The sequence below is a fragment of the Salvelinus namaycush genome, chromosome 35 (genome assembly GCF_016432855.1).
Source record: "Salvelinus namaycush isolate Seneca chromosome 35, SaNama_1.0, whole genome shotgun sequence".
Classification (NCBI taxonomy): Eukaryota; Metazoa; Chordata; class Actinopteri; order Salmoniformes; family Salmonidae; genus Salvelinus; species Salvelinus namaycush.
The window spans coordinates 24003492-24027410 of NC_052341.1; the positions used below are offsets into that span (position 1 = coordinate 24003492).

Consider the following 23919-nt stretch of genomic DNA (forward strand, 5'->3'; position numbering starts at 1 on the left):
CAAATGGGAGTGACATATAAAGGGCAGGTAATCAAGGAGGGGATGGAGTCCAGGTGAGTTCATTATGCGCAAATACGCGTAACGCTGATGACAGGTTTGCGCCCTAACGAGCAGCCTGGTGACCTAGGCCAGAGAGGGAGCACACGTGACAGAACCCCCTCCCTGACGCGCGGCTCCAGCTGCAGGACGCCGACCAAGATGACGATCCCGGGGATCAGGAGCGGACCGGTCACCTCTGCTAAGGAGCGGGAGCCTGTTGATCAAGCTGAGGCGCAGGAGCATGATGACCTAGAACGCCGGAGAGAGAGCATACGTGACAGTACCCCCTCCCTGGCGCGTTTGGCTCCAGCCGCAGGACGCCAACCACAGAGACGATCCCAGGGATCCAGAGCGGACCGGTCGCATCTGCTGAGGCTCAGAAACCTTGACGAACCGGCTGAGAGGTAAGAGCCTGATGAGCTGGCTCAGACCTCCCCGCTTGCCACGGCTGAGGCACGGGTAACTGTTCATGCAGCTTAGGCATGGGAGCCTATCCAACCTAGTGAGGCATGGGAGCCTACAAACTGGCTGAGGCCTCCCAGGTAGCTCAGTTCCAACACCCAGACCCGACATCACCCCCAACACAAAAATAAATACATTTTAAAAAAACACTCCCTGTGTTCGTGTGTCTCGGCATACTGCCTTACGTTAGTGTCGTGTTCTTGGTTTTGTTGTCATATTCAAACGTTTCACCTGCACCTGCTTCTGACTCACCGGCCATCATTACAAATATGAATTTGGAGGGCAGAAATTATTAAATATTAAGCATTAGACATCTCACTAAAGGTTTCAATCATACAAAAGTTATACTTAAATCAGAACTGGTTCTCTTAAATCAAATCAAATGTTATTGGTCACATACACATGTTCAGCAGATGTTATTGGTCACATACACATGTTCAGCAGATGTTATTGGTCACATACACATGTTCAGCAGATGTTATTGGTCACATACACATGTTCAGCAGGTGTTATTGGTCACATACACATGTTCAGCAGATGTTATTGGTCACATACACATGTTCAGCAGGTGTTATTGGTCACATACACATATTCAGCAGATGTTATTGGTCACATACACATGTTCAGCAGGTGTTATTGGTCACATACACATGTTCAGCAGATGTTATTGGTCACATACACATGTTCAGCAGGTGTTATTGGTCACATACACATGTTCAGCAGGTGTTATTGGTCACATACACATGTTCAGCAGGTGTTATTGGTCACATACACATGTTCAGCAGATGTTATTGGTCACATACACATGTTCAGCAGGTGTTATTGGTCACATACACATGTTCAGCAGGTGTTATTGGTCACATACACATGTTCAGCAGGTGTTATTGGTCACATACACATGTTCAGCAGATGTTATTGGTCACATACACATGTTCAGCAGATGTTATTGGTCACATACACATGTTCAGCAGGTGTTATTGGTCACATACACATGTTCAGCAGGTGTTATTGGTCACATACACATGTTCAGCAGATGTTATTGGTCACATACACATGTTCAGCAGGTGTTATTGGTCACATACACATGTTCAGCAGGTGTTATTGGTCACATACACATGTTCAGCAGGTGTTATTGGTCACATACACATGTTCAGCAGATGTTATTGGTCACATACACATGTTCAGCAGATGTTATTGGTCACATACACATGTTCAGCAGATGTTATTGGTCACATACACATGTTCAGCAGATGTTATTGGTCACATACACGTGATTAGCAGATGTTATTGGTCACATACACATGTTCAGCAGGTGTTATTGGTCACATACACGTGATTAGCAGATGTTATTGGTCACATACACATGTTCAGCAGATGTTATTGGTCACATACACATGTTCAGCAGATGTTATTGGTCACATACACATGTTCAGCAGGTGTTATTGGTCACATACACGTGATTAGCAGATGTTATTGGTCACATACACATGTTCAGCAGGTGTTATTGGTCACATACACGTGATTAGCAGATGTTATTGGTCACATACACATGTTCAGCAGATGTTATTGTGGGTGTAGAGAAATGTTGCACTATCTCCAACAGTGCAGCAATATCTAACAAGGAATATCTAACAATTTCACAACAATACACACAAATCTAAAGTAAAGGAAAGGAATTAAGAAAATATGCAGTTGAAGTCGGAAGATTACATACACTTAGGTTGGAGTCATTAAAACTCGTTTTTCAACCACTCCACAAATCTCTTCTTCACAAACTATAGTTTTGGCAAGTCGGTTAAGACATCTACTTTGTGCATGACTGTAATTCACTGTATCACAATTCCAGTGGGTCAGAAATTTACATACACTAAGTTGAATGTGCCTTTAAACAGCTTGGAAAATTCCAGAAAATTATGTCATGGCTTTAGAACCTTCTGATAGGCTAATTGACATCATTTGAGTCAATTGGAAGTGTACCTGTGGATGTATTTCAAGGTCTACCTTCAAATTCAGTGCCTCTTTGCTTGACATCATGGGGAAATCAAAATAAATCAGTCAAGACCTCAGAAAAAAAAATATGACCTCCACAAGTCTGGTTCATCCTTGGGAGCAATTTCCAAATGCCTGCAGGTACCACGTTCATCTGTACAAATAATAGTATGCAAGTATAAACACCATGGGACACGCAGCCGTCATACCGCTCAGGAAGGAGACGAGTTCTGTCTCCTAGAGATGAACGTACATTGGTGCGAAAAGTGCAAATCAATCCCAGAACAACAGCAAAGGACCTTGTGAAGATGCTGGAGGAAACAGGTACAAAAGTATCTACATCCACAGTAAAACGAGTCCTATATCGACATAACCTGAAAGGCCGCTCAGCAAGGAAGAAGCCACTGCTCCAAAACCGCCATAAAAAAGCCAGACTACGGTTTGCAACTGCACATGGGGACAAATATCATACTTTTTGGAGAAATGTCCTCTGGTCTGATGATACAAATATAGAACTGTTTGGCCATAATGACCATCGTTATGTTTGGGGGAAAAAGGGGGAGGCTTGCAAGCCGAAGAACACCATCCCAACCATGAAGCACGGGGGTGGCAGCATCATGTTGTGGGGTGTTTTGCTACAAGAGAGACTTGGTGTACTACACAAAATAGATGGCATCATGGGGGGGGGGGGGGGTGATGTGGATATATTGAAGCAACATCTCAAGACACCAGTCAGGAAGTTAAAGCTTGGTCACAAATGGGTCTTCCAAATGGACAATGACCCCAAGCATACTTCCAAAGTTGTGGCAAAATGGCTTAAGGACAACAAAATCAAGCTTTTGGAGTGGCCATCACAAAGCCCTGACCTCAATCCTGTAGAAAATTTGTGGACAGAACTGAAAAAGCATGTGCGAGCAAGGAGGCCTACAAACCTGACTCAGTTACACCAGCTCTGTCAGGAGGAATGGGCCAAAATTCACCCAAATTATTCTGGGAAGCTTGTGGAAGGCTACCCGAAACGTTTGACCCAAGTTAAACAATTTAAAGGCAATGCTGCCAAATACTAATTGAGAGTATGTGAACTTCTGACCGACTGGGAATGTGATGAAAGAAATAAAAGCTGAAATAAATCATTCTCTCTACCATTATTCTGACATTTCACATTCTTAAAATAAAGTGGTGATCCTAACTGACCTAAGATAGGGAATTTCTACTAGGATTAAATGTCAGGAATTGTGAAAAACTGAGTTTAAATGTATTTGGCTAAGGTGTATGTAAACGTCCGACTGTTTGTATTCACAGTGGGTACTTCATCTCCTATACACTTCCTGATAAACTCAGTCACCGTATCAGTGTATTCGTCTCAGGCTACCCAGAACATATCCCAGTCCGCGTGATCAAAAGCGTGGATTCCGATTGGTCAGACCAGCGTTGAATAGTCCTTAACACGGGTACTTCCTGTTTGAGTTTCTGCCGATAGGAAGGGAGGAGCAAAATGGAGTCATGATAAGATTTTCTGAAGGGAGAGCGGGGGAGGGCCTTGTAGGCATCCCGGAAGTTGGAGTTGCAGTTATCGAGTGTTTCAGCAGCGCGGGTTCTACAGTCAATGTGTTGATAGAACTTCGGTAACGTTTTCCTCAAATTTGCTTTGTTAAAATCCCCAGATACATTAAATACGGCCTCAGGATATGTGGTTTCCAGTTTGCATAAAGTCAAGTGAAGTTCTATCAGGGCCGTCTTGGTATCGGCTTGAGGGGGACTATACAGTATCGGCTTGAGGGGGGCTGTGACTATAACTGAAGATAATTCTCTTGGGAGGTAATACAGTTGGCATTTGATTGTGAGGTATTCTAGGTCGTGTGAACAAAAGGACTTGAGTTCCTGTATGTTAGCATAATCATACCATGAGTAGTTAATCATCAAACATACACCCCCACCCTTCTTTCCGGAGAGATATTAATTCCTGTCTGCGCGATGAACTGGCTGTACGGATTCAGACAGTATATCCCGAGAGATCCATGTTTCCGTGAAACAGACTATGTTACAGTCCCTGATGTCTCTCTGGAAGGAATTCCTCGCCCTGAGCTCGTCAACTTTATTATCCATGGATTGAACATTAACGAGTAACATACTCAGAAGCGGTGGGTGGTGTGCGCACCTCCTGAGTCGGACTATAAGTCCACTCCGAATACCTCTTCTCCGCCGGCAGTGTTTTGGATCAGCCTCTGGAATCAGTTCAATTGCCCTGGGGGGTACGAACAAAGGATCAGATTTGGGAAAGTTGAATTCCTGGTCGTAATACTGGCAAGTTACCGCCGCTCTGATATCCAAAAGTTCTTCCCGGATGTATGTATTAACACAACATTTTTTGGGGGCTAATAATGTAAGACACAACACATAAAAAAAATACTGCAAAGTTGCCTGGGAGCTAGAAGCACGGCTGCCCTATCTGTCGGCGCCATTTTCTTCATTTCATCTCTAGCAGATTAGTAAGAATTTCTCACCCCATGTTCAAGAATTGCCTTTTTTCCCTTTATTGAGATTACAACCTCTCACTTTCGGTTATGTTAAAATTAAATAATCTCCATATCGCTATTTTTAAAACAAGCCATAGAAAGTTGGTTGCAATTTCAGTTAAATCCACCAGAAAAGGCTGATCAAATATTACAACAAATATTATGGTTAAACTCAAATATACTAAATGATACAAAAAAAAACGTATTAGAAGGCCAGCATCCCGGAGTCGCCTCTTCATTGTTGACGTTGAGACTGGTGTTTTGCGGGTACTATTTAATGAAGCTGCCAGTTGAGGACTTGTGAGGCATCTGTGTCTCAAACTAGACACTCTAATGTACTTGTCCTCTTGCTCAGTAGTGCACCGGGGCCTCCCACTCCTTTTCTATTCTGGTTAGAACCAGTTTGCGCTGTTCTGTGAAGGGAGTAGTACACAGCGTTGTATGAGATCTTTAGTTTCTTGGCAATTTCTCGCATGGAATAGCCTTCATTTCTCAGAACAAGAATAGACTGGCGAGTTTCAGAAGAAAGTTATTTGTTTCTGGTCATTTTCAGCATGTAATCGAACCCACAAATGCTGATGCTCCAGATACTCAACTAGTCTAAAGGCCAGTTGTATTGCTTCTTTAATCAGAACGACAGTTTTCAGCTGTGCTAACATAATTGCAAAAGGGTTTTCTAATGATAAATTTGCCTTTTAAAATGATGAACTTGGATTAGCTAACACAGCGTGCCATTGGAACACATGAGTGATGGTTGCTGATAATGGACCTCTGTACGCCTATGTAGATATTCCATAAAAAATGTGCTGTTTCCAGCTACAATAGCCATTTACAACATTAACAATGTCTACACTGTATTTCTGATCAATTTGATGTTATTTTAATGGACAAAAAAATAGCTTTTCTTTCAAAAACAACGAAATTTCTAAGCGACCCCAAACTTTTGAAAGGTAGTGTACTGTACAGTATGTATGGCCTTGTGTCAATTGCGAATGGTAGCCTAAGTCAGTGGTGCTCAATTCTCTCATCAGCGACTGCCAGCTGTTCCAGAACTAGCACACCTGATTCAATTTGTTAATTAAAACAATAATAATGCCTATGGAATTTTAACAATATAATATGGCTAACCAGAATAAAAAACCCTGTATGTTTCTTCAAAACGATCTACAAGGAACCTTTGAGATTGAGACATTTTCATTATAGAACCATTCTCCATAAAGGTTCTATGTAGAACCATAAAAAGGGTAGAACCTCTTTTTATGGTTCTTTATAGAACCCTAAAACTCAACTCTGGATCTCGAAGCCAGTTCCACTGCATTTTTTCCGTTGTTCCCTTCTAATCATGGACTGATTTAGACCTGGGACACCAGGCGCTACTGTAGCAATTAATTATCAGGTAGAGCAGAAAACACACAGGTACCGGACCTCGTAGGGTAAGAGTTGAATACCCCTGTTATAAAACCTTAGGAAAGGGTTCTTTATAGCACCATAAAGGTTCCATTTAAAGCATGGTTCTTTATAGAAACTTCAAAAAATGGTTATATAAAGCACCAAAAAGGTATCCGCTATGGTTACAAGTCAAATAACCCATATTTGGTTCTATATATAACCATTTGTTTTAGTGAGAAAATGTATGGGAAAAAAATCTCATCCACAACAGCAATATTTTCAATTAACTCTGTAACTCTTCCAGCGATTCAATTTTTTCACCACTGCCACCAGTTTGGAGTCAAAACATTTACAACAAAGATCTATTGACATAATAAAATAAATAAAATTGTGTAAAAAATATAAAGGAGCCTCCCGGGAGGTGCAGTGGTCTAGGGCACTGCATCGCAGCGCTAGCTGTGCCACCAGGGATTCTGGGTTCGCGCCCAGGCTCTGTCGCAGCCGGCCGCGACCGGGAGGTCCGTGGGGCGACGCACAATTGGCCTAGCGTCGTCCGGGTTAGGGAGGGTTTGGCCGGTAGGGATATCCTTGTCCCATCGCGCACCAGCAACTTTTGTGGCGGGCCGGGCGCAGTGTGCGCTAACCAAGGTTGCCAGGTGCACGGTGTTTCCTCCGACACATTGGTGCGGCTGGCTTCCGGGTTGGATGTGCGCTGTGTTAAGAAGCAGTGCGGCTTGGTTGGGTTGTGTTTCGGAGGACGAGCCCGTACGGGAGTTGTAGCGATGAGACAAGATAGTAATTACTAACAATTGGATACCACGAAATTGGGGAGAAAAAGGGGGTAAAATAAATTTAAAAAAAATATATATAAGGGATATTTCAGGCAAAAACCCTCATATTAAACACAAATGGTATTCACTAAATTGATGGGTTATATATAGTATAATCTTTTACAGCTTTGTCATTTACTAAAAATGTATGTCAAAATCATCTTATTTTATGATTTTTTACATAGATTTTTTATATTTAACCAGTAACCCTAGTGGGAAGCAGCTGCAGGATGATTTTGCTCCTAAAAACGGACGTTACACAAGACTGAGATGCATTTCAAAATATTGCATAAGATATGTAGCTCTTGAAATATGGATATTGTACATGTCAATATTGCGATTTCAATGTGAATTTGATTCATTGTGCAGGCCTAAGAGATACAGTATGTCAAGTTAGTACAGCATACTGTATATGGGGAAAGTCTCACACTCTGTTGGCTGGTAGATATACTGTACTGTTTTGGGAACAGGTCTTTTTGTGGTATTGTGAGAAGGTGCATATGTGTTTGTGTGTGTGAGTATATGTGCGTGTGTATTTGTGTGGGTCCACTGTTTGTGTAACTCACCGTAGTGGCCTGAGCGTCCGTAGCAAGCGCAGCACTCTGAGCATGCCCAGTATCTTGGGGCTGCTGTTCGATACCAACGAGACCAGGATATCTATGGCTGAGATCATCACTAAAATCCCATCTAGAATGTTCCAGCTGCTCCTCAGGTAGGTCTTATCACCAAGTAACCAGCCCAGTGCAGCCACCTGAGAATATACACAGACACTGGGTTAACGACATACATGCTACAAAAGTACATTCACAAAGAAAGACAGTAACGCACACGCATATACACAAACACACATAGTCAAAGCAGTCAATCAGAGAGGCACCTCTAGAGTTGTGCAAAGTAAATTAGGCCAAGTCAAGTGAGATACAAACTTTTGTTGTTGAAGACTTTTCTTCTCTCCGTATTTCAATCTACAAAAATGACTGAGACACAACAAGAACCCATAGAAACTTCACAAACTGCATCTCAACTAGGCATGGCTTCATTTGCATATGCTGTGCCTCGTCAGAGCGTTAAGGCATGAATCTATATATAACCAGGCAGTATCAAAGAGAATGATCAAACCCCTGATGAACAAAGACGTGTCGAGGTTACAAAGCCTTTGGTTCCTATGCCCCTGTCAGTTTCCCCCAGACATCTGACTTCCTGTGTGTGACGTTAATTAACCTCCCCCGAGCCCCATTATTCCTGGGCATGATTTCCATTTTGTGTCCGTCTGCCCTCAATGTGTGTGCGTGTGTGTGTGTGAGCCCTGGCATTGCGTTGGGCACCAGAATAGAAATGGAGGTCTTAGTGAGTGACACCTGTGAACTTTCTCTAGCCCTCACCCCTCCTCACCGCTCCCTACCCCTGCCACAAGCCTCTATACGTAGACATGACCCTCCATTCAAAGCCAGGATATTTGAATATCGGCTAGACAATCCTTTCCTTAGTATTAGTAACAGGTGTCTCGCTCTCTTTGTGTGTGTGTGTATGTGTGTGTGTGCAAGCATTCCCTCCCATTCGTGTGAGTGTGTGTTTGAGGCTTACCGAGGTATCACACTGAAAGCCTGTTTTCTTAAAGGCTTTGTCTGTCTTAATGACAGTGAAACAGCAGAGCTGAAGATCAATCATTTGGAGGTGGTCCGTGCCTTAATGTATTTCTGTCATCTTAGCTATCTAAGGTATTTCAGGTACTTTGTTAGGCTCTATTTTCTCATCTAGGATCTATTTTCTCATCTCACTCTAAATGGTGACCGTTAATGAAACACACAACGGTACTTCCGTTCCCCTCCCCCTCATCTCTCTCTATTTCTTCAAATAAGCTTTGGGGCAGAATGAACACAGAAACCACTGATGGATATGAGGCTTTATAAGAAGTCCTCATAGGAGTAGGATACATTTTCCCACGAGACACTGATCTATGGTCAGTTGGGCATTTTTTTACTCTTACTGAAAAGGTTCGGACTCTTAGATTTGTGCCTACGGGCAACTTCTACCTAACATGTCCTGATATCAGCCAGAGGGCGAAGAGATTTAACCTGGCTCTGTGGATTAGACCAGATCTGTGGAGGCCTTAACCACAGCCCCGAGGCACAGTGATCAGTGTGTCTTCCTGGGTAGGTGAGTGTGGGTTTACCCGCTGGTAGGATCTGTCTCCCTGGTCCCCTCTTACCTTGACTGTCATCTCAGCCACGAAGATCGCTGTGAAGATGTAGTTGGATAATGTGAGGAAGATACGCTCCTGCAGAGAGAGAGAGACAAAGACAGAGAAAGAAAGCGAGAGAGATAGAAGACAGGAAGAGAAGAGAGGAAGATTTAGCCTTTTTCAGCATGTTTGTACAAAAATATCGATTTAGGGTTGTATAAACTTGGATTTATTTTACAATGACATATACAGGATACTACCTTCCACAACATAACTTTCCCTCCAAATCAAAACGACGACATTAATAACATACAGCTGGCGGGTTATACACTCTATCGGCAGGATAAAACAGCAGCCCCTGGCAAGACACCGGGCGGCGGCATATGTATATTCGCAAACAACAGCTGGTGCACGATATCTAAGGAAGTCTCAAGGTTTTGCTCGCCTGAAGTAGAGTATCTCATGATAAGCTGTAGACCACACTATCTACCTAGAGAGTTTTCATCTCTATTTTTCATAGCTTTCTACATACCACCACAGACCAATGCTGACACTAAAACCGCACACAACGAGCTGTATACCGCCATAAGCAAACAGGAAAACGATCATCCAGAGGCGGCGCTCCTAGTGGCCGGGGACTTTAATGCAGGGAAACGTAAATCAGTTTTACCTAACTTCTATCAGCATGTTAAATGTGCAACCAGAGGGAAAAAACTCAAGACCATTTTTACTCCACGTACAAAGCTCTCCCTCACCCTCCATTTGGCAAATCTGACCATAATTCTATCTACCTGAAACATGGTGAAGCCCCAAAATTGCCTACCCTGGAAGCCTGTGTTTCAGACACAAGGAAGTGGATGGCGGAAAATGTTTTACTTTTAAACTCGGCGAAACAAGACATGCTAGTTCTAGATCAAAAGAAACAAACACATCTGCTGTTTGATCTGACAATTAATATTGATGATTGTACAGTCGTCTAAAATCAAACTGTGAAGGACCTCGACGTTACTCTGGACCCTGATCTCCCTTTTGACGAACATATCAAGAACATTTCAAGGGCAGCATTGGAAAAATCAGATAATTTTGTCCAAAAATGATGCCGAAAAGCTAATCCAATGCTCTACTCTTCGGCTACCTGAATAAAGCACTAAATAAACTTCAGTTAGTGCTAAATACGGCTGCTAGAATCTTGACTAGAACCAAAAAAATGTATCATATTACTCAAGTGCTAGCCTCTCTACACTGGCTTCCTGTTAAGGCTAAGCCTGATTTCAAGATTTTACTGCTAACCTACAAAGCATTACATGGACTTGCTCCTACCTACAGTATCTCTCAGATTTTGTCCTGCCGTGCATACCTACACGTTTGCTACGGTCACAAGGCTCAGACCTTATAGTCCCTAGAATTTCTAAGCAAACATCTGGAGGCAGGGCTTTCTCCTACAGAGCTCTTATGGTCTGCCTATCCATGTGAGAGAAGCAGACTTGGTCTCAACCTTGAAGTCTTTACTGAAGACTCATCTCTTCAGTAGGTCCTATGATTGAGTGCAGTCTGGCCCAGGGGTGCGAAGGTGAACAGCAAGGCACTGGAATGACGAACCGCCCTAACTGTCTCTGTCTGGCCGGCTCCCTTCTCTCCACTGGGATTCTCTGCCTCTGACCCTATTATGGGGGCTGATGCACTAGTTTACTAGTGCTCTTCCTTGCCGTCCCTAGGAGGGGTGCGTCATGTCGTGCAAGGCTTTTTTCCCCCGCTATACTGACGTGATCTCCCTGTCTGGTCTTGCGTGAGCTATACTCAGCCTTGTCTCAGGGTAGTAAGTTGGTGGTCTGTTGATATTCCTCTAGTGGTGTGAGTGCTTTGGCAAAGTGTGTGGGGTTATATCCTGCCTGGATGGCCCTGTTCGGGGGTATCATCAGACAGGGCCACAGTGTCCCCCGACCCCCCCCCCTGTCTCAGCCTTCAGTATCTATGCTGCAAATAGTCTATATCCCGGGGGGCTAGGATCAGTCTGTTACATCTAGTGTAATTATCCTTTCTTATCTGTTGTCCTCTGTGAATTTAAGTATGCTCCCTCTAATTCTTTCTCTCTCTCTCCCTCTCCTCCCAGAGGACCTGAGCCCTAGACCTATGCCCCAGGACTGCCTGGCCTGATGGCTCCTGGCTATCCCCAGTCGACCCGGTCGTGCTGCTGCTCCAGCATCAACTGTTGTGCCTTCGGCTATGGAACCCTGAGCTGTTCATGCTACCTTGACCCGTGCCTGCTGTTTTTAACTTTTTTGTTTTTGAGGCTGATTTGTCCGGATTTGATTATCTCTCTCTCCCTCTCCCTCGCTCTACCGCACATGCTGTCTCGACCTTTGAATGCTCTGCTATGAAAAGCCAACTGACATTTAATTTACTTCTGAGGTGCTGACCAGTTGCACCCTCTACAACCACTGTGATTATTATTTGACCCTGCTGGTCATCTATGAATGTTTGAACATCTTGAAGAACAATCTGGCCCTAATGGTCATGTACTCTTCTAATCTCCACCCTGCCAAGCCAGAAGAGGACTGACCACCCCTCTATCTTTCTAAGGAGTTTTTCCTAGGCACCGTGCTTCTACATCTGCATTGCTTGCTGTTTGGGGTTTTAGGCTGGGTTTCTGTATAAGGACTTTGTGACATCTGCTGATGTAAAAAGGTATTTAGATAGATAGAGAGAGAGAGAGAGAGAGAGAGAGAGAGAGAGAGAGAGGCAGAGGGTTAGAGAGAGGGTTAGAGAGAGAGAGCAGGGGAGAGGAAGAGAGGAAGAGAGGAAGAGTATGTCGGTGTATTAACTAAGCCTTTTGTTAAGGGGGGGATGAGAAACTGTTTGGGAATCTAAACAAGGGCTCAGGAAAGAAAACAAGCAGTGTAGCTGGAATGTACAGACCCTCGGGCTGACTGCTTATTTACCCAACATACACACACACACACACACACACGTTATATAAACACACTCATTTCTGGCGCAGTTATGAGTATTGTGGTGGTGCACTCAATGCAAACGGCGCAAAACCAGCCCCACGTGTGTGTGCGTGCGTGTGTGTGTGTGTGCGTGTGTGTGGACTTTCATTCCCACGCCCTCCCGTACATCTCCTCAAGCCACTTCTGTCGCAACATTATAAAACATTCTTAAAGTCTCTGGGAATATTTGTGGTGACATCATCGGAACGCCTGTTTAAATTGTTTAAGAATTCCGGGGCCGACACCGGTCATTCCTATCCTCTGTGACCATGTGTTTTTCATACTTTCATTCATTATAAACCAACAGCCTCGTGAATGGAGGGAGCACTGGAATAGAAAAGAGAGCTAGAGAGAGAGAGAGAGACAGAGAGAGAGAGAGAGAGAGAGAGACAGAGAGAGAGAGACAGAGAGAGAGAGAGAAAGAGACAGAGAGAAAGAGACAGATAGAGAGAAAGAGACAGATAGAGAGAGGGATAGAGAGAGAGAGAGAGAGAGAGAGAGAGAGAGAGAGAGAGAGAGAGAGAGAGAGAGAGAGAGAGAGAGAGAGAGAGAGAGAGAGAGAGAGAGAGAGAGAGAGAGAGAGAGAGAGAGAGAGAGAGCAACGTGAGTAATAACAAGATACTAAAAATATACGCCGGAGTCGTCTCTGAAGTAGTTTAGGATTAACTTTGCTGAATATATTCTGACAGTGAGTAAGAGTGAAATAAAAATAGAAAGGGATGAGATTCCAAAAGACAGTGACCAACACAGAGAGCTCCTAGAAAGAGCAAAACGTCTCCCTCTTTCTTCTGATGTGGCTTGTCTGTCACACACACCAACTGATTTCCACATATGATTAGTTTCCATCTCCTCTCCTCCTCTCCTTATTTCTCCTCTCCTTGCCTCTCCTCCCTCCTTTCCTCCTCTCCTTATTTTCCTTCTCCTCTTCTCTCCTTTCCTATCTTGCATGCCTCAATATACAAGCAATTATGAACAAACAGGTGTCGACATTATTGGTTATTTTCCAGGCCAGTCAACCTCATAATAACTCCTAAAGATAAAGCATTGAATAAATGTATGTTCTACCATGAATTAATTTCATGAACCACAGATCAGTAACTAAGCAACTGTTGTTTCCGGTGGTGTTAAACCATCAAAGCCTGACAACCACGTGATGAAACGTGGTGCCAAGCTGGGGAACGACTTTCTAGACACTAAACCAATTATTCACCCAACATTCCACAATAAATTGAATTATAACCAAAAGGGAAATGTATTGTTCTGCAAATGCATAAGAGAAACAAATAGTTATTTACTGCTGTGTAAATGGCACAGGTGAAATACAGATGTAGGATCTTCATTTGGCCAGTTTCTCACAGCAGGAAAATAATCCTGCAGCAACAGGACATGTGAATTATTTTGTGGATTATAATTATTGGCCATTTTTGCAGGGGTTGATACATTTTTTGTTAGGGCAAATCAAGTCTGTCATCTTAAAGCGGAATTGACAAACTTTTGAAGCCTTTTTAAGCCTTGAATACACTATGTTTATATTTCCTGCTACAACAGGGTGATCAAATTAAGATCCTACATCTGTTAGCTCCTGTGGAAGTATGTACTGTATATATGTAGCAAAAGCAATAAACTCCACCGTATTTATTAGTAATCTACTGTGAGAGAGTCTCTAACAAACGGAACTCCCAATCAAGCCTCATTAGAAACAAATAGCTTATCTATTTCAGAGTAAATGGCACAAGGTCTTACTTCATCTGCTTTACAGACAGGTGAAATTGCAAAAAGAGTCTGTGGAAGTCTCCAGTAAGTAAATTGTATGTATCCAGCAAAAGCAATAACCTCAACTGCGTTTGTTCGTAATAACACACCGCTAAAGTCTCTAGCGAATGTAACTCACAATCAAACCTATTCATTCTAAATCACCAACGATATATATACACCTGCAAAAACCAATCAGACTCAGTAATAAACCAGGCCAATAAGATTGACGTAAAATAACATTAGGTAATGCAGCTACGAGGCTAAATCCATACTCATATTCACTGTTCAGTGTGTATACGTATGTGTGTGTGTATGCGTGTGCGTGTGTGGTGTCCTTACTGAGTGTGTGGCCTGCTAGCTACTGTTGAGAGGTCACTGCCAGGCAACCCAATCTCCATACACATTTCCATCCAATTTCAATAATCACCTCATTACAGGGGCTGATAATTACAGCTGCAGCACAACATGAGAAATGTATGTGCATCGTAATGTTTTCCCCTGAACAGAGTTGTGTGTGGTTTGTGTGTGTCAAATGGGTGTACATGTGTGAAAGTCTGTGTATGTGAAAGTGATTGTGCATGTGTGTGTGTGTGTGTGTGTGTGTGTGTGTGTGTGTGTGTGTGTGTGTGTGTGTGTGTGTGTGTGTGTGTGTGTGTGTGTGTGTGTGTGTGTGTGTGTGTGTGTGTGTGTGCGTGTGTGTGTGTGTGTGTGTGTGTGTGTGTGTGTGTGTGTGTGTGTGTGTGTGTGTGTGAGTGAGTGTTTCAGATATCCTCTCGATATCCTCTGTCATTTCCTTTTTTTCTCATGTTCCCCCTCATTTCATCCTCACACTCATTTCATCCTCCCACAATAAACCTTGAGGGCTTTATCTACATTAGTTAAACATGTATTTTCCACAGTATTATCCCCATACAGAATAGACCAGCAGGCAGGGAGATAATTGAATCAATTACCACAACCGCTGTCTCATCTGTGTTAAAGACAGAAAACAAGGCCGCTACAGCTGGAGTCCACAGAGACTGGACACCAATTACTACGGGTGCAGAAACGTTCGCTACATCAGCGAGAATATCAAACCGTGTTAATTAGTGTGTTTATTCCCGTTCTGCATAAGGCTGGATGATGTTGCAGCTTTAATTATCAAAGGGCTTTGGGTTGGACAGTATAACAGATGGGGTAAGGAAGAGAGCCAGGTATATTGTGTATATTGTGAGTGTGTGTGTGTCTACCTGTGTGTCCATGTGTGTCTGCATGCATGCCGGGTGATGTGTGTGTGTGTGGTCACTCACCACGCTGTACGGGTCTATCCTCGGCCTCTCCATGCCGGGTGATGCGTGTGTGTGTGTGTGGTCACTCACCACGCTGTATGGGTCTATCCTCGGCCTCTCCATGCCGGGTGATGCGTGTGTGTGTGTGGTCACTCACCACGCTGTATGGGTCTATCCTCGGCCTCTCCATGGCGATGGTGATGCAGTTGAGGAAGATGATGACCAGAACAATGTGGTCAAACATCTTGTGGGTTATTATCTTATTGCACGCCATCCGAAACCTGGAAAACACACAATTCATCATTCATAGAATAAACATTCCGATAATTGGAAAACATATGAGAGATGTTAAGCATGTGCAAAATACAACATCACAGTGTATAACACTATTCAGACACATGCCCTTGTATTCTATGAAGTATTAATGAAGTATATTACACATGAAATAAATAGGTGAGCACTTACAGTTGAAGTCGGAAGTTTACATACACTTAGGTTGGAGTCATTAAAACTCGTTTTTCAACCTTCCACAAATTTCTTGTTAACAAACTATAGTTTTGGCAAGTCGGTTAGGACATCTACTTTGTGCATGACACAAGTCATTTTTCCAACAATTGTTTACAGACAGATTATTTCACTTATAATTCGCTGTATCACAATTCCAGTGGGTCAGAAGTTTACATACACTAAGTTGACTGTGCCTTTAAACAGCTTGGAAAATTCCAGAAAAGGATGTCATGGCTTTAGAAGCTTCTGATAGGCTAATTGACATCACTTGAGTAAATTGGAGGTGTACCTGTGGATGTATTTCAAGGCCTACCTTCAAACTCAGTGCCTCTTTGCTTGACATCATGGGAAAATCAAGAGAAATCAGCCAAGACCTCAAAAAAGTTTTTTGCAGACCTCCACAAGTCTGGTTCATCCTTGGGAGCAATTTCCAAATGCCTGAAGGTACCACGTTCATCTGTACAAACAATAGTACGCAAGTATAAACACCATGGGACCACGCAGCCGTCATACAGCTCAGGAGGGAGACGCGTTCTGTCTCCTAGACTTTGGTGCGAAAAGTGCAAATCAATCCCAGAACAACAGCAAAGGGCCTTGTGAAGATGCTGGAGGAAACAGGTACAAAAGTATCTATATCCACAGTAAAACAAGTCCTATATCGACATAACCTGAAAGGCCGCTCAGCAAGGAAGGAGCCACTGCTCCAAAACTGCCATAAAAAAAAGCCAGACTACGGTTTGCAACTGCACATGGGGACAAAGATCGTACTTTTTGGAGAAATGTCCTCTGGTCTGATGAAATAAAAATATAACTGTTTGGTCATAATGACCATCGTTATGTTTGGAGGAAAAAGGGGGAGGCTTGCAAGCCGAAGAACACCATCCCAACCGTGAAGCACGGGGGTGGCAGCATCATGTTGTGGGGGTGCTTTGCGGCAGGAGGATCTGGTTTACTTCACAAAATAGATGGCATCATCAGGCAGGAAAATTATGTGGATATATTGAAGCAACATCTCAAGACATCAGTCAGGAAGTTAAGAAGTTAAAGCTTGGTCGCAAATGGGTCTTCCAAATGGACAATGACCCCAAGCATACTTCCAAATTTGTGGCAAAATGGCTTAAAGACAACAAAGTCAAGGTATTGGAGTGGACATCACAAAGCCCTGACCTCAATCCTTCAGAAAATGTGTGGACAGAACTGAAAAAGTGTATGCGAGCGAGGAGGCCTACAAACCTGACTCAGTTACACCAGCTCTGTCAGGAGGAATGTGCCAAAATTCACCCAACTTATTGTGGAAGGCTACCCGAAATGTTTGACCCAAGTTAAACAATTTAAAGGCAATGCTACCAAATACTAATTGAGTGTATGTGAACTTCTGACCCAATGGGAATGTGATGAAAGAAATACAAGCTGAAATAAAGCATTCTCTCTACTATTAATCTGACATTTCACATTCTTAAAATAAAGTGGTGATCCTAACTGAATTTTTACTACGATTAAATGTCAGGAATTGTGATAAACTGAGATTAAATGTATTTGGTTAAGGTGTATGTAAACTTCCAACTTCAACTGTATATTTGTCCTATTTCCCACACGTACTGGAAATGTGTTATTTGCATATTCCCAACTCCCCCTGACACACCCGCGGAGAGTGGGGTCACGGCCAGGGTCTGCCATTATCAACAGCGACCCTGGAGCAAGTAGGGTTAAGTAGGGTGCCTTGCTCAAGGGCACACAGGCTGATTTTTCACCTTGTAGGATCATGGATTCAAACTAGCGAACATACGGTTAATGGCCCAACACTCTAACCGGTCGGCTACCTGACGCACACTCAAAGATAATGATGATAGATCCACATTAAATCCAAGCCCTTCCTCATGCATAGTAATTCAATGAACCACAGCTGAAGTGATAATTAATTAAGTCTAAGCTTCACTAACTGACAAGAAACGGCTATAGCTTCAAATGGAAAGAAAGGGGAATGGAAAATGAATGAAGGAGATAAAAAGACAAGTAAAGAAAGAGGGAAGATATAGAGGGAGGAGTAAAATAATGAGTCCATGCATTAAGCCCACTCTGATGGAGCATGTCTGTCATAATGTACAAAAGGGAACAATAGCGTATCCCTTAGATCGGTATTCTGCTCCATCTTCAGTAAAACTACCTTCATGATGACAGTGTGTGTGTGTGTGTGTGTGTGTGTGTGTGTGTGTGTGTGTGTGTGTGTGTGTGTGTGTGTGTGTGTGTGTGTGTGTGTGTGTGTGTGTGTGTGTGTGTGTGTGTGTGTGTGTGTGTGTGTGTGTGTGTGTGGATGTGTGTGTGGATGTGTTTAACTATACTTGTGGGGACAAGAAGTCAAACAAAAAAGGTCAAATGCTATTTCTAGGGGGTTTAGGGTTCAGGTAGAATTAGTGTTATGGTTATAATTAAGTTTAGGGTTAGTTTTAGGGTTAAGAGTTAGGTTTAAGGGTTAGGGAAAATAGGATTTTGAATGGTTACAAATTGTGTGTCCCCACAAGGTTAGTTAAACACGACTGTGAGTGTGTGAGTCTGTGTGTGCGCGTCTGACTACACCCATCATTATCTACACGCTGGATGAGTTAATTCCTCTCATCTCTGCATGCTAGCCCTCAATGCTAAAGTATTCATCATGTATTCATTCATCGTGTATGAATCCATCATGTGGGCCAAGGATGTCACGCTAACTCCCACAACATGATGATGATTGTCTGTTCTAGATCCTCCATGTTATGTTGAGACGCACATACACACACACACACACACACACACACACACACACACACACACACACACACACACACACACACACACACACACACACACACACACACACACACACACACACACACACACACACACACACACACACACACACACACACACACACTGCACCCGTCAGATAATACCTTATTTGATTGGTCGATGATTAATGAATAAAAAGCATCTGTCTAAATGTCTCATGTTGATCATAGCCATGACCTTTTGCTAGTATACAGTTACTGACATCTGTGATATTTGGACTGTCAGAGTTTCCTACCGTCCACATTACAGTATTCACGAGTTTATGTTGATGTGAACTCCCATTATACAATTTTGACTTCTTTGAAACGTTTTTAGCTTGTATGCTAGGCTTGTGCTTCTGCCTTAGCCAACTGCTTTAGCTTTAGTCAAGTTGGCTTAAGGTGAACATATCTGTCTAGATAGGAATTAGAAATTCGCCCAGAGTAAAATACCTAAGCGTTATCATTAAGTGCTCGAGGAGATGAATGGAGGTCTGTCCATATTGAACAGCTGTGGGACTCCAGCTTCCCACTGAGCCTCTGTCTCCTGATATAACCCTGAGCACAGGTAGGTGTCTGGCTCTGTATAGAGCCAAAATGGACGCCACACAGAGTCTTTGTCCTCTTTGTCACTCTCAACACAGGCCAAACTCTACTACCCGACTCTGTAGGGAGGCAGAATGGACACCACACAGTGCCTGTGTCCTCAATGTCACTCTTAGAACAGGACAAACCCTACTGCCCACTGCAACTGGGGCCCAGCAAGGGTACTGTTAGACATGCATGCACAGATGGGTAAGTATGAGCACATAGCATAATTATATAACTTTTATCAGTGTATGTGTGTGTTTGCGTGCATGTGCGTGTGTGTGTCTAACCTGGAGTCTGGGGGTAATATGTACAGGGACCAGGTATCTCTCTGTCGACACCACTCTGGCTGTTTCCTGTCCAGCCAGCATAACAGCCTGGCAAAATGACCCACGACCACCTCCTCCTCTGCTGCGTCGCCCTCCGTGTTGTCCTCCAGGGAGAGCTGTGTAGGGGCCAGGGCCCCGCCAGGGGCCGAAGTACCCTTCCCATTACAGTCACTGTGTTCTGGGGCTCTCAGGCCTCCTAGCGAGGGGGGTCTGGAGCTGTGCATACTGGCTGAGCGATACAGGTAGGGCACCTAGAGTTTTACAAACATGGCTAACACAGTCATTCATAGATACTTGAAGGCATTTTAAAACACTGAAGAAAGCTGTTCTATCCAGTGACAACTGCCTATAATAGACTACCTACAGTATATGATCACAACAAAATTATAAACTGGGTGGTTCGAGTCCTGAATGCTGATTGGCTGATAGCCGTGGTATATCAGACAGTATACAATGCGTATGACAAAACATTTATTTGTACTGCTCTAATTACATTGGTAACCAGTTTATAATAGAAATAAGGCCCCTCTGGGGTTTGTGATATATGGCCATATACCACACCTCCTAGGGCCTGTTTGCTTAATTAGAGCACACACAGCAGTGTTTATGGGGGCCGGTCTCTAGATCCCTTGGTGTGTGTGTTCACCTGTAGCAGTGTGTCGGGGGCCAGGTCTATGGACCCCCTGGTCTCCACCGACTCCATCCTCCTGTGTCTGGGCTGGGACTGGGACATGGAGTTAGTACGACACAGGGATGCATCGTCCCCCTCCGATGTCCCCCCTCCTCCCCCCTCCTCATCCTCCGAACTGGACCCTCCCTCGCCGGAGAGGAGCGACCGTCGTTCGCCAGACTGAAGCTTTGTCCGTTTGAGCGAGGGGGCACGGCCTACGCTGTTCCAGCTCGATCGACGGCTGGTCCAGCCACTGGCAGAGCACCACGGGGCGTAAGGTGAGGTGCTACGGGCACTGGTCTAGAGAGAGAGCGAGATGGAGGGGGAGAGAATGTATGAACAACACAAAAGAAGTGAACAGATCCATTTTTTAGGGAACTTTTGTAACCTTTGGGGAACTTTACAATATGGAAAACTTCTGTATATGGAACTTTAGATGTTGTTACACAGGTTTTTGTCTTACTAATCATCAGATTATCCTCAATGCTCAGTGGTCATTACTATAGCTGGCACCAGTTAACATTGTGGCTGGCATCAGTCATAACTGGCAACAGTAAGTGTAGCTATGGGATCAGTCATAACTGGCAACAGTAAGTCTAGCTATGGCATCAGTCATAACTGGCAACAGTAAGTGTCGCTATGGCATCAGTCATAACTGGCAACAGTAAGTGTAGCTATGGCTTCAGTCATAACTGGCAACAGTACGTGTAGCTATGGCATCAGTCATAACTGGCAACAGTAAGTGTAGCTATAGGATCAGTTATAACTGGCAACAGTAAGTGTAGCTATGGCATCAGTCATAACTGGCAACAGTAAGTGTAGCTATGGCATCAGTGGGTTTGGCTACAGCATCAGTAAGTGTCCAGAGAGCTACGCTGATGAAAGGTCATATTAATCATAATTAATCATCATAGCTGTCATCTTGAACATCATCCAGACAAGTCAGACCATGGATGGGCAACTTTTATTGGGGTGGGGGCCCAAAAAATAAAATGAGTTGCCCATCCCTGGGTTAGACTGAATATCTTAGTTGTTCTGTGGGCAAAGAGAGGGCACAGAGCTTAATACATGGGTTCCAGCCGCTGGGAGGAGACAGTAGTTTGATAGTGTAATAGTGTAGTACTATAGAATACTAACCGGAGACTTGTCGTAGGAGGCTAGGTCCATGGAGACATTGCTGCCGCGTCGGGATTCGTAACCCAGGGCAGGGTCACCCACGGCGGGCAGCTTGGGAACGGGCATGGGGGTGGCAGCAGTATGGGTAATCAGAGGAGGGGTCAGACAGTTCTTCAGGTCAACATGACCGTTTATTGGGACTACTGGAGGGGAGATGAGAAGAGGGTGGGGGAAAGTGGGAGCAGAGAGGGAGAGAGTGAGGAAGAAGGGAGGGAAAGGAGGAAGGAGAATGGTTAAACGAGGATGGACAAAAAAAGAGAGATAGAGAAAGACGAGGTAGTAAAATGTAGGAGGAACACGGGAGGGAGAGAGAAGGGTGAAGGGGAGAGACAGTTATAAGGGTATCTCTAAAGTAAGAAGTTGAAATATGGATGTCTTACTGTTCTCGACCACATCAATATTTCATCTCTAATCTGACGATTATGTTCAACAGACAGATGAAGGCATGACATAGAGAGGACGCATGTATCTTTCATCTCAGTTGGTGTGCGTCTTATCCCTCCCTCCCTCACTCTCTCTCTGCCTCACCATCTCTTCCCTCCCTCTGTCTCTCTCTCAATTCATCCTATCCCTTCTTCCTCTCTCCTCTCTCCCTAACTATCCAGTTACTGTGCTTAAACAACTCCTCTAACCGCACCAGGAGCTCATTTGTCTTAGTGTTGGGGGATTGTTCTCCCCTGTAGCATGTTTCCATATGGTAATATGTGTCTGTGAAATGAGTCACTAAAACTGACGAAGATACAGCAGCAGGAATACTTTTGGACTCTTCAGATAGATCTGTAGCAGAATGACGCATTGTGGTTTGCTGCTGCTTTATCAAATCAAATCAAATCCTATTGCATTGGTCACATACACATATTTAGCAGATGTTATTGCGGGTGTAGCGAAATGCTTGTGTTCCTAGCAACAACAGTGCAGTAGTATCTAACAATTCACAACAATTCATACAATCTAAAAGTAAAAGAATGGATTTAAGAAATATATACAGTTGAAGTCGGAAATTTAAAATACACTTAGCCACAGCCATTAGAACTCGTTTTTCAACCACTCCACAAATTTCTTGTTAACAAACTATCGTTTTGGCAAGTTGGTTAGGACATCTACTTTGTGCATGACACAAGTATTTTTTTTTACCAACAATTGTTTACAGACAGATTATTTCACTTATAATTCACTGTATCACAATTTCAGTGGATCAGAAGTTTACATACACTAAGTTGACTGTGCTTTTAAACAGCTTGGAAAATTCCAGAAAATGATGTCATGGCTTTAGAAGCTTCTGATAGGCTAATTGACATAATTTGAGTCAATTGGAGGTGTACCTGTGGATGTATTGCAAGGCCTACCTTCAAACTCAGTGCCTCTTTGCTTGACATCATGGGAAAATCTAAAGATCTCCGGAAAAAATTTGCGGACCTCCACAAGTCTGGTTCATCCTTGGGAGCAATTTCCAAATGCCTGAAGGTACCACGTTCATCTGTATAAAGAATAGTACGCAAGTATAAACACCATGGGACCACGCAGCCATCATACCGCTCAGGAAGGAGATGTGTTCGGTCTCCTAGAGATTAACGTACTTTGGTGCGAAAAGTACAAATCAATCCCAGAACAACAGCAAAGGACCTTGTGAAGATGCTGGAGGAAACAGGTACAAAAGTATCTATATCCACAGTAAAATGAGTCCTATATCGACATAACTTGAAAGGCTGCTCAGCAAGGAAGAAGCCACTGCTCCAAAACCACTATTAAAAAGCCAGACTACGGTTTGCAAGTACACATGGGGACTAAGATCGTACTTTTGGAGAAATGTCCTCTGGTCTGATGAAACAAAAATAGAACTGTTTGGCCATAATGACCATCGTTATGTTTGGAGGAAAAAGGGGGAGTCTTGCAAGCCGAAGAACACCATCCCAACCGTGAAGCATGGAGATGGCAGCATCATGTTGTGGGGGTGCTTTGCTGCAGGAGGGACTGGTGCACTTCACAAAGTAGATGGCATCATGAGGTAGGAAAATTTTGTGGATATATTGAAGCAACATCTCAAGACGTCAGTCAGGAAGTTAAAGATTGGTCACAAATGGGTCTTACAAATGGACAATGCAATCCCAAGCTTACTTCCAAAGTTGTGGCAAAATGGCTTAAAGACAACAAAGTCAAGGTATTGGAGTGGCCATCACTAAGCCCTGAACTGAATCCCATAGAAAATGTGTTGGCAGAACTGAAAAAGCGTGTGCAAGCAAGGAGGCCTACAAACCTGACTCAGTTACAACAGCTTTGTCAGGAGGAATGGGCCAGAATGAAAGCTTGTGGAAGGCTACCTGAAACGTTTGACCCAAGTTAAACAATTTAAAGGCAATGCTGCCAAATACTAATTGAGTGTATGTAAACTTCTGAACCACTGGGAATGTGATGAAAGAAATAAAAGCTG

General features: G+C 43.6%; 1 protein-coding gene across 1 annotated transcript in view; it reads right to left on the reverse strand.

Annotated features, from left to right (window-relative positions):
• Positions 1 to 23919, reverse strand: part of cacna1g (calcium channel, voltage-dependent, T type, alpha 1G subunit) — a 276474-nt gene that overhangs the window by 48056 nt on the left and 204499 nt on the right. Inside the window, exons 15-20 of the mRNA XM_038974934.1 lie at positions 21453 to 21631; positions 20292 to 20615; positions 19607 to 19896; positions 15578 to 15701; positions 9435 to 9503; positions 7792 to 7976 (exon numbers count right to left, since the gene is read on the reverse strand). Of these exons, the coding sequence (XP_038830862.1) occupies positions 7792 to 7976; positions 9435 to 9503; positions 15578 to 15701; positions 19607 to 19896; positions 20292 to 20615; positions 21453 to 21631 (1171 nt within the window). The remainder of the gene's footprint in view (positions 1 to 7791; positions 7977 to 9434; positions 9504 to 15577; positions 15702 to 19606; positions 19897 to 20291; positions 20616 to 21452; positions 21632 to 23919) is intronic.